Source organism: Ciona robusta, chromosome 14, assembly GCF_009617815.1.
Source record: "Ciona robusta chromosome 14, ASM961781v2".
Taxonomy (NCBI): domain Eukaryota; kingdom Metazoa; phylum Chordata; class Ascidiacea; order Phlebobranchia; family Cionidae; genus Ciona; species Ciona robusta.
Genome location: NC_143248.1, coordinates 1,676,816 through 1,687,858, shown reverse-complemented (window position 1 = coordinate 1,687,858; position 11,043 = coordinate 1,676,816). Strand labels below are relative to the sequence as shown.

The window sequence follows — 11,043 nt, the reverse complement described above, 5'->3', positions numbered from 1 at the left end:
TCCCCGTTTTATCTCTTGGCACAGCGTTTTTCTTTTTATTCGTTCCCATTTTGATCCCCAAACGAACCGAAAAATTCTCGTGTTTAAGGACTTTATAATTTGTGTCGGGATTGGTATTGGAAGCACGCTTACCTTATATGTTAGTATCGGGATTATTAGAGATTTCACGACCGTAATCTTTCCGAGCATTGTAAGGGCTCTGCCTGACCAAATGTTTAGAAGAGTTGCAATCTTATTTAGCGGCTTTGTTAAATTGGATTTTATTAAATTTTTATCGCTTTCATTTTGAATAGGAAATTCAATGCCCAAGTATTTCATATGATCTTGAGGCCACCTAAGTCCCTGGCCCGACATTGGCCTGCTTAAACACTTTCGTTTGCTACCGATGTGAAACGCTTGAGATTTTTGAAGGTTAATTGTGCAACCAGATTTAACCCCAAACCCATGTAAAATTTTAAAGATACTGTCAAAGCTTTTCTGCGTGCCGTCTGTAAATATAACGGTGTCATCTGCAAAGAGCGATACTTTGATCTGATTGCCGTCGACTTCAATACCTTTAAAGTCAGCTGCACGAATTTCTGCAGCTAACGTTTCAATGGCAAGAACAAAAAGTGAAGGAGATATTGGATCTCCTTGCCTACAACCTCTTCCGACCCTAAACAGGGGAGACACATGCCCGTTATTTGCTACTGCGCACCGCGGATTATTGTAAAAAATGTTGATCCATTTTTGTATGTACTTCGGAAAACCCCAGTTTTTTACCATTTCATGTATATAGTTAAAGGTTAACGTGTCAAAGGCTTTAAAAAAATCGAGGCTGACCACCGTTCCTGGGATGTTTTCTGAGTCACAGTAGTCGATTACGTCAAACAACAGTCTTATGTTATCACCAATGAAACGCCCTTTCATAAAGCCATTTTGATTTGGATGTATTAGCTCAGGTAACGTGGATTTAATTCTTGAGTTAATTATTTTAGAAAATATTTTGTAATCAACGTTGAGGAGCGTGATAGGTCGGTAATTTGTAGCAAGCAACGGATCTTTACCTTCTTTCGGAATCAGTGTTATTACGCCTTCGGTCTGGGAATTCGACAACATGCCTGTAGCTTCAGTGCGTCGAATCGAGTCGATAAGGAATACTTTAATATCCGGCCAAAAGGTTTTGTAAAACTCTGCTGTGAGTCCGTCGTTCCCGGGCGTTTTATTATTAGGCATGGACGTTATAATTGAGTGTATTTCTTCTACTCTTATAGGTTGCTCAAGATTGAGAGCGTCGTCATGGCTAAGTCTTGGTAGCGATAGCGAGTTTAAGTGATTGGCGATATCGGATATTGGTATCGGTTGCGGCCCTGGATCATATAGATTTTTATAAAAAGTACGGAGTTCATTAATTATTTCCAATTGGTCGGTTAGCACGGTGTTTGACTTTTTAAGACGCCATATCGTTTTTTTCTCAGAGTTACGTTTTTCTAAGTTTAAAAAAAATTTGGAGCATTTTTCACCACTCTCGGCCCAGCGCGCACGACTTCTTATTATAGCGCCATGTGTGCGATGTTCAATTAAACAATCCAGTTCGTTACGCAGTTGTTGTCTACGCTCCAGAAGACTTTCATCTGGGTTGGACCCAGCATCGGTGACTTCGGATTCTACAGAGGCTAGTTTATTTTCTAGTTTCGTCTGAGTCTTCTGTATCGATTTTCTATATTGTGCGCTTAGTTTAATGAATTCTCCACGAACCACACACTTTAAAGTGTCCCATCGAACATGAGCATTGACATGTCCGCGAGGATTGGTTGCGCCAAAGTCCCTGATTAGTTTCCGTATTTTAGTAACTGACGCTTCATCTTGCAGTAACGAGTTATTAAGTTTCCACAAACCCTTCCCTCTGTTAATAGGGGATAAACGCAGGGACAGTATCACAAGACTGTGATCAGATCTAATGCTTGGACGAATAACGCAATTACTTAACTTTGGCACGAGTTGTTGGGATAGTAGGAACAAATCAATTCGACCGGCTGAATATGGATTAGATTGGTAGCGAGTAAATTGTTTAAGGTTACAGTTTTTTAATCGAAACGCGTCTTCTAGTCCAAGAGTTTGCATGTGCTCCAGGACAGTCTCTCGCGCATTATGGTTTCTTTCGGCGTTTGGATTATGTCTATCTAAGTGCGGGTCAAGTGTAAGATTGAAATCACCGCCTAAAATTATATCTGCGCTGGTTATCGTGCGAGAAACTGTTTGGAATAAATCTTCAAAAAATATCGGGTCATCTCTGTTAGGGGCGTATATGTTTGCCAGCAGCAGCGTTCGAGATTCTATTCGAATTTCAGCGGTTATATATCTTCCCTCTGGGTCTGCATTAGTGCTTCCCAAAGTGTAAGAAGTTTTTTTATCGCAAAGTATCGCCACCCCTCTACTTCTGTTTGACCCATTAGCCCAAAGAATTTGTCCTCCCCATTCCATTTCCCATAGCCTATTAGAGACTGCACAGCCGTGTGTTTCTTGTAGAAATGTGAAATTAAGTTTTTTACCTCGGATAAAGTTGAACACTGCTTTGCGCTTTTTGCTATCCCGCAAACCAGCCACATTATAAATAGCAATATTAAGTGACATTAAAAAGTTAAAATAAAAGTCGTCCAGATTTGCTAAATCAATAGTTACGCTTCACATCTATAAACACAACCACAAGGACATACAAATGGTTCGTCGTCAAGTTCTTCGATATACCGCTTCCCGCATTCACAGTTAATTAGCTTACTTTTACACGCAATGTTTTTGCAAGCTTTACTGGTATTTCTATTGCCGAAACAGCTAAAATTTGAACATTTACAAAGTCTAGAATACCTTTGACAAGTGACGCACTCGTAGCAGCCGTCGTCCAACCGAGACTCTGGTTGAAAGGTGTTGCAGCAAGCCATCTTCTTCAATCTCCTCTGGCATAAAGGGCAGCTTGTATCTTCTACTTCCATTGATTCCAGAAACAAGTCATTTGAGCAACAAGTGCGAGCCACGACAAACTCCTGCGAGCAACCCCAACAGTGGTATGACGTAGCATTCTCTGTGGACAATCCTTCATTTTTGCACTTCAGACAGCTCACAGGGAGTTTTGTTTCACTGAGACTGACAGAGTGCATCTTGGCTTTGTTACACTCTTCCGGGCTCGATAGTGGCCTTTTTGGTCTAGATTTCACTTGACCCGACTTGCTACTTGCCTCTATATTCTCAGCAAGTACTGCTTCTCTCGGATGATTTGCTGTAGGCATTACCTCGAGGCTTGGTGAGTCTCGATCTAGACTGCCGCGCACCTTCTCCTTAGGCGTAGATGTGACGTCACGCGGAAGAATATCGTCGACTGTAGTGCCAGTGAGTTGATCTTTATCACTTTGTTTTGTTTTATGTTCTAATCTTGGGTAATCCTGCAATCTTTTGGAGCATTCGGCTTGTTTGTGCCCAGGTTCTTTACAATATTTACAGGTTACTGTTTGCCCATTGTAAGTGACGTAAAACTCCATATTATTTATTGAGATATAGCTTGGTATTGGGTGCTTCATCAGGTCCTCTTTTTTCATTACTGCTATCCTTACGCCGGTTTTAAGCCCATCTCTGTCGGTCTTTTGAACTATTTTATCTACTGATCCATGGTTATGTTGCAGAAATTCGGTTATTAAAAGGTCAGGAAATGGTATAGGTACCCATCCCAGGATGACATTAACATGATCCGATTCGTACAAGTATACATTGTAAAACTCTTCCCGTTTAGATAGTATTTCTCTTAGCTCTAGAACATTTTCTCTTGAGCTGCAAGTGACATCGATTTTGGTTCCTTTCATTTCAGCAATTCCCTGAATTTTCTTTCTTTCAAAGCCTATTTTCTTTAAGATATCAATCACTTCGTGTCTTTTGATTTGCTTTTCTGTTTTAAAACTCAGACAGTTGGGGCGTTTAAACATATTAATCTTTTGGGTGCTCACCACCCTAGCAAAGCTAGCTTTTTCGCGCATGTTGCGAGAACCGTCCGCACGCTGCCGTGCACAACCAAAAAGTGGGAAACAGATTAAAAGCTACTTTTTGATTGTCTCGCGTATCTTTAGCATCACCTGGCGGTGGAAAATTTTACTGATTACTGGGTGGCTAAGAATAAAAAGCAACGTCAATGAAACAGCTGTTTCGCGTATTGGCGAGAAAAATTCAAGAAATATTTGTTTGTACTAAACGTTACGGTGTTTATTTTTGAACCCACCAATTACGTATGAAAAATTTACGTTCATATATAATAGTGTGGAGTAAGATGGGACATTTTATCTTCTATTTTCGTCTCATTTTGTAGTATACAAAGAACGTTAACAGCATTACATAACCGTAGCCCTGCGAACCGAAAAGAGCGTTGTTAATTGTATAAAAAACGATCAAGAAAGAGGAGTTGTAGGTGCTAACGATATCCCATCTTACCCCACACAATATTCGATATTATAAATTGAACTAATGGACCGAATTTGAATGATGCTTTGCTGGCGCTCGACTTAAATCGCTAAATAAAATTCATGTAACGCCAAATGTTTTCAAATCCAGTTATATATAGTTATATCACGGTTGAACAACGTTGCTATTAAAGCCACAGCGAGACGAGAAGCGATTTAATAACCGCCGCTCAATGTCCCAGCGGGACTTCATCCGTGGTTACTGTTAGTGCGAAATTTCCTGGCAGGATAAAAATCAGACGAAGAGTCAACGACCTAGTTGGGACGTCCGAAGTGATTTTTTCGGTATCTGGCTTTCGTCCCGGGCGAGTCAATTAAGGACTGACATGTTTTTAGAAGCTCCCTTGCAAAATTAAATCCAAAAATGTTACGACCTGGAGATAAGGTTTGACCGAAAAGTATAAAATGAAAGATATTTTGGGTTCTATAAGGTTTCAATCCTGTGTTGTGACATTACACTACAAACGCTATCGTATTATCACTTTAACTGGCAGATTTTCAAAATTTATTTTCAAAAACATTTTATGTTATTGGAAAAATTTTATACAGAACAATTGCAGACACAACAAAACTTCGTACAGATAATTTGTTCAGTATAAAAGGATCTTCACTTTCAGACTAAGCTTTTATGACGTCATTAAATCAATGACGTCACGGCTCATTTCCGAAAACAGAATTTTCCAAAATAATTTTGGAAAAACAAAAAAATTCCAAAATATTCATAATTTTCTATCTCTTAAAGTGCATTTGTGGAAACTCCGTCAATTCCCGAAGACACATTACAGGTCCATAAATCCAGGGTTATAAAAAATCGAATTTTCCAACGTATATACTCCCATAGGTATTGCGGTCACATACGCGTCGATATTTCACAAAGTTTAAATTCATATGAGTATTTGTTCTCGGAGTGTATAGCAGTTTATATTGCTTTGATAAGACCGCTAACAGTGAAAAATACCGACAATATATGCGGCCTCAGTTTTGGCATACCAAAGTGCTGAGAAATTGTTGGACATAATTTTTTTTTCTGTCAAGATTGAATTCTTGCATCGTATATCATCGTCATAGTTTAAACTTTTGAATTTAGAATCAAATAGTGGAAAATCTCGTCTGTGATCTCAGTTAACCAGTGAGCACGGGATAGCATAAAGAGGCGAAATGGCTCGCTGGGATTTGAAACAAGCGCGGCGGGATGTCTTAGCACCGCTGTTGCGCTCAGACGCCTGAGAACAGAGCACCCCAGCAGCGCTGAAAATGTGATCACCTCTGCGCTTTGTTATCGGGAAAAAGTTTAAAGTACTTGGCACCTCGTTTTGGGTTATAAATGGCAGTCATTCGCTACTCATAGCATTCAAATGCGTTCAAACCTATGACCGGTGTCTACTGTAGAAGTGAAAGTCCAATTCAGTACGAGTGCTGTTGGTTCAGTGGTACTTCTGTTTTGCTAGTACCTAATTAAATTTACAGATAGCATACAAGGTTTGGATAATCCTTATTGTACAACTTAAATACGCCTAACAGTCGCCCAGCCAATTACTTTTATATCTTAACAAACACCGTTGTCTCAAGGGAGAGGTATAGATATTATCAGACGCTCTGCTAAGGCGACATTGTCTGCCAAGCGAGCGTTGCGTGCTCATCGTTGCTAATAGTCTGGACCGTAATAGTTTAAACAGGGCCAACTGTAGCGGCAGGGAAACGGAGTAATGCTTGGCAGGCTCTTTTCCGGCTCGCGCCTCTGCCCAACGACCTGCACCTCGTTAAGGAAGCTAGACCGGAAAAGGCAGGACTTTTAAACGATCAAATCAAATGTTACGCGGTTTTGATTAAACGCAGGCGTAATTAGGCGCTTTAACTGGCTGTAGGTAAAGGGCAGACGCAAAAGGAAATATCTTAAGAGGGAGTAAACAAACCGAACTGATAACTAATGAAGTCTATACAGTTTATAAGTCGCAGCGGCCTTTACAAATTGAGATAAGGCAAGCAGCTGATCAGAGACAGCTTGTCAACACTGTAGCTGGATCAGCATTTTTACTGCGGGTATGCTTCACCATTTGGTATGTTTATCGCGTAGAGGACAACGAATTAGGAGACTAGATAACATGTTACGACCAGCGCTGAGAAATATCAAGAAACGATTTTTAAAACTAACTCCTTGTATCTGAGGTATATAACCCCCAGATAAAATATACTAGAAAATCACTTCTTTGGGTCTTTATGCAGACTAGCAGATTAAGTTTTAACTTTTGCGAAACATTGACTGATATTTATACGACGTTTGTTCAAAAAATGTTTCATTTTATTTTACAGACTGAACAGGGTAATAAATTAAAAGTATTATTTTGAAAAGATTAAAACTATCGACAGCAAAATGTCGGCTGGAATGTCTTTGCTTTCGCAAATCGACACAAGCGCGTCGGTACAACAGCCAGCACAGCTGCTCAATTGGGTTTACCTGACACTACAAGAGCCGCAGCAGAATACACGTCAAGTTATGCCCGGCCCAAATCCAGCAGCTAGGTACCATGTACCGCAAAGGGAAACTGTACTCAATCAAAACTCAATGGCGAAAGAGGTAAGATTTCATAGTAAAATTTTAGACCGACTGTTTAAGGCTAAGTATATTAAACGAAAACGATAAAAACATATTCAATTCATGGGTCAGAAAGAAATATTTTTCTTATGTCAAGAGCTGTGTATTTGAAATGGACTTTTCTTTTAAAAAGAAACTAAAAAAATGTGTTTCAATATCGTTTTGTTCCGTACACATGCTCTGAGTTACGATAAGAACAAAATAGTTTATGTGATGTACACACCGGTTTATTTGCATTGACATTATATTTACACGGTTGTAAACAAACGGAACGTTAAACATTCACATATATGTACCAGCGCCAGCCGGCCCCGCTACCCGCTATAATTATATCAGAAATATCTAATTACATTAGTCGACGTATGGTGTTCGAATGGGTATCCGAACCACAAAAACAGCTACCAGTTTAAAAGTATTTCCCAGTTCTTACCTAGAAACAACATACAAAATGATTAAGCCATCTTTATTCCAATTTTCCCTACTTTTATAACTGTCGCAAAAATCAGTTTTTTGGTATGTAATAATTGTTTACTACTCAATATGACTTGTGAGCGTATGTATATGTATTACATTTTGTGCATACCAAAAAAAGTGTAGAAAGTCAATATTATTTTCTTTGATGCAAGAAACTGTCCAATCTAATCAGAAAACGCTTCGTCATTGTTAAAGGGCATTAATGTTTTTTCCATCAACGCCGTACATTTGAGACATAAATTAGTTCCCATGGGTCCGAACAGCCACGGTCTGTTTTCTATTCCAGCTAATCTGTTACGAAATCTTACAGCCTTCGCTCTTTTCCCCGATGTATTTGTTCCCTGATTTCCTACTGCCACAGACGGATGCCTTTCACCAGTCATCGGCCTCTGACTCGTTTTCAAGCTTTTCAAGCAGGTACATTTACCTCGTGTGTTTGAAAGAGTGCATTAATATAGTAAAGTAGGGGAAAGTGGGACAGTTTTTATTCCGTTTTCTCGTCCCATTTGATCGTAAACAAAAAAACATTCAAAAAATTAATAACCGTATCCGCACGACTCCCATAGACCGTTGTTAATTGTTTAAAACACGTGCTAAAGGTGTCCCGTTTTCCCACCCTACTATATGTACATTTGAATAGCATGCGAAAAGTTTTAAAGCGAGGCGCCAATAATATTCATATTTTTTAATCTATATAGTACTGTGGAGTGAGATGGATACCGTTGAAACATTAACACATATTTTCTAATCGTTTTTAACAATTAACAATGCTAATTTAGAGTCGCGAGCATACAGTTATACAGGTCTGTAAATATTTTTTGTTTACTGTAAAATGGTACAATAAATAAATGGCCCATCTTACTCCAAACTAAGCTCTGATTCACGCATTTTGTGATTTTTGTGTTTTCATAACTAACAATCTCCATTTTGCTTGAATTTTCATGTTGCATGTCACGTGCTGTGTTGGTCATTGAACCGTAACCAGCCCCCCGCCGTCTCCTTTCGACAGTATCGGTGATTTGGTCGAGGGTTTCGGAGATTTAACCCTGGGATTCCAAACTCAAACGACAAAGTTGCCACCAGCAAATTATTTGTGTCACCTCTGCTTTACCAAAGGCCATTATATAAAGGATTGCCCACACGTAAGTAGAGTTATTGGCAAATGTGTTCTGAATATTTAATGCAAAAACGTTGTTCCTGTCTTTTAGTAGGGTGGGGTAAGATGGAACATGTCTTTGTTTTCTTTTCTCGTCCCATTTGGTAGTAAACAAAAAGTATTTACAGAACCACATAAACGCATACGCAATACTCTATAAAACAGTGTTGTTAATTGTTCAACATCCAATCAGGAAACGAGAGTTTTGCGCGGTAATTTTGTGCACAACACTGAAATGTATGGAAAACTCGACGCTTAGTATTTATTTAAATATGTGTTTCTCTACTGAACCTAACAGAGTTTTAAATTAGGCACGACCAAAAGGAGAAGGCCTGACGCCATACCAGGGCAAGAAACGTTGCTTCGGCGAGTACAAATGCTCGAAGTGCAAACGAAAATGGATGAGTGGTAACAGCTGGGCGAACATGGGACAAGACTGCATAAAGTGTCATATCAACGTATACCCGCACAAACAGGTGAAATATACTGTGCCATACAGTATATGCACTTTGGGAGTTTCATATAACGGTTGGTTTTAATTCTGCAGAGACCATTAGAAAAACCGGACGGTTTAGACGTTTCTGATCAGAGCAAAGAACACCCGCAACACCTATGTGAAAAATGTAAAGCACTTGGCTACTACTGTCGTCGAATTCTATAAATATACGTGTAAAGTATAAGTATACATATACTGATGGACACTTTTCAATTTTAACCAGCTTTTTCAGATTTTTTTTTGTAACAAAAGCGACCTTAATGTAATAACTAAATATCGGTACAAAATAATTGCCGAAAGGTCTGTTTCTGATGTATATTAAGCCTTGAAGTAACAGGTTAAATGTTACTAGTATAATTGTGTGTACATTATGTTTCTGCTATCTTGCCGCCAAAAACGCAGAATTGTTGATATTTTAATATTATTTCATTGTAAATACCCCGTTTACTTTTTCATACCACCAATTTCTTCAAGAGTGTGCCTATGCCTTTCTTTTGTGCATGGTCAACAAATTTAGCTTTTACTCTTTTGTTTTACCATTTTTTACTCCCCGTTGGTGACACATGTAGTGATATTTTTATTGCGCAACACTGCAAAAACTGTCCGTGCATCACTGAGAATTCGTCAGTCTCAGAGATGTGGTCAATTGATACAGTCATTCTTATTTGTGTCCCAAGACAGCGCAACGCCAATAGGTGAAACCTTTTTAAATAGTATCATAGCGTACCAGTATCCGTTTGAACTTTAAATGCACTGAAAATGTTGCTCGGTCCACATGCGTACTTTTGTATATTTCCGCTACGCCACGAAAGTGGGCCTAGATTTGCTATTTGTATATAATATTGCATCAATGATTTATACTGTAAAATGTCACCTATACCCACGCCTGTATATTATGTATATATTCTGCTCTTTTTCGAGGTTTATCGTTTTTACTATACTTGCTGGTTTGTATGAATTCCGATTTTTTGCGTAAATTGCCAATACACAAACTTTAAAATTATGGTCTGATTTAAAAAAATTATGCTCTGATTTTAAAAACTTTAAATACGCTAATTATCAAATTTTGTTAGTTCTAAAATAGGTCTGCAAAATCCAGAACACAGTTTAAACTCAACACCAGCACCTAGCGACAGTAATGGCCATTAATTGTGCTTTTGCCTTGGGCTACGTTTTAGCGCCGTCTGAGGTATTGAGATAAGCTGTAACTCATTCAAGGAAACTTGTTTTTCATTTTAATCATTTGGTCTAACATTCTTACCACTGTGCAGAACGCTTGTATTTGGAAGCGACTAGTTTAGCATAATAATGTGTTTAGTAGGCTATATTAGTGGCAGTTTTACTGGAACCAATTTAGCGTGTAGTTAGCTAATGCGTGCGTTAATGTACAGTATAGATCCGATTTGCGTGACTTAATGGTAGGGCTACCATTACTAGAGTTTTGTAAACCAGTTTCGGCAGCGTAAAGTCATCGTTTGAGGGAAATATTACAGTACATGTACAAAAGCAGCGTATTAATCAGAACTAGTCGGCCAGTTGTACTGATTCGTACATAAAAGGTATTATGTCCAAGCATTATAAATTATCAATGATGTTGCGACCAATAAGCGGTTTAGTTAGAGGTTTGAAAACAGAATGACCGTTTTGGTTGAACGATATTGGAAAGCTAATTGGCATTTGTATAATATATATGTTCGATATTTCCAATGGTATAAAACGGTAGCATAAAACAACTTATTTTATTTATTTTTCTTCATGAATATACAGTAGCAAAAAGCTGGTTAATTAAAACAGCAAAGATAAGGGAATTAGCAGCAAAACAACATTCGTTAAAAACAGCCGTATA

The 11,043-nt window shown here is 38.6% G+C and overlaps 2 protein-coding genes across 3 annotated transcripts; one reads left to right on the top strand and one right to left on the bottom strand.

Annotated features, from left to right (window-relative positions):
* Positions 1-2,498: 2,498 nt before the first annotated feature.
* LOC149724823 (uncharacterized) lies at positions 2,499-4,083 on the bottom strand. The gene has a single exon (XM_089891813.1). The coding sequence runs from the start codon at positions 3,999-4,001 to the stop codon at positions 2,658-2,660; it is 1,344 nt and encodes a 447-aa protein (XP_089747939.1). The 5' UTR covers positions 4,002-4,083; the 3' UTR covers positions 2,499-2,657.
* Positions 4,084-6,767: 2,684 nt separating this feature from the next.
* LOC149724822 (zinc finger CCHC domain-containing protein 24-like) lies at positions 6,768-10,200 on the top strand. Of its 2 annotated transcripts, none has more exons than XM_089891823.1 (5): positions 6,768-7,053; positions 7,856-7,962; positions 8,555-8,687; positions 9,013-9,177; positions 9,249-10,200. In XM_089891823.1, exons 1-5 carry the CDS (start codon positions 6,850-6,852, stop codon positions 9,360-9,362), a joined length of 723 nt encoding a protein of 240 aa, XP_089747949.1. In that variant the 5' UTR covers positions 6,768-6,849; the 3' UTR covers positions 9,363-10,200. The 2 variants fall into 2 exon arrangements, with proteins under 2 accessions (XP_089747949.1, XP_089747948.1); XM_089891822.1 differs by having other exon boundaries at positions 8,531-8,687.
* The last annotated feature ends 843 nt before the right edge of the window (positions 10,201-11,043 follow it).

Bases quoted from the DNA above. Each gene is read 5' to 3' on its own strand.
- LOC149724823 (XM_089891813.1), bottom strand. From the start codon at position 4,001: ATGCGCGAAAAAGCTAGCTTTGCTAGGGTGGTGAGCACCCAAAAGATT.
- LOC149724822 (XM_089891822.1), top strand. From the start codon at position 6,850: ATGTCGGCTGGAATGTCTTTGCTTTCGCAAATCGACACAAGCGCGTCG. The intron at 7,963-8,530 runs GTACATTTACCT...AACCGTAACCAG, and splicing joins TTTTCAAGCTTTTCAAGCAG to CCCCCCGCCGTCTCCTTTCG. The intron at 9,178-9,248 runs GTGAAATATACT...TTAATTCTGCAG, and splicing joins ACGTATACCCGCACAAACAG to AGACCATTAGAAAAACCGGA.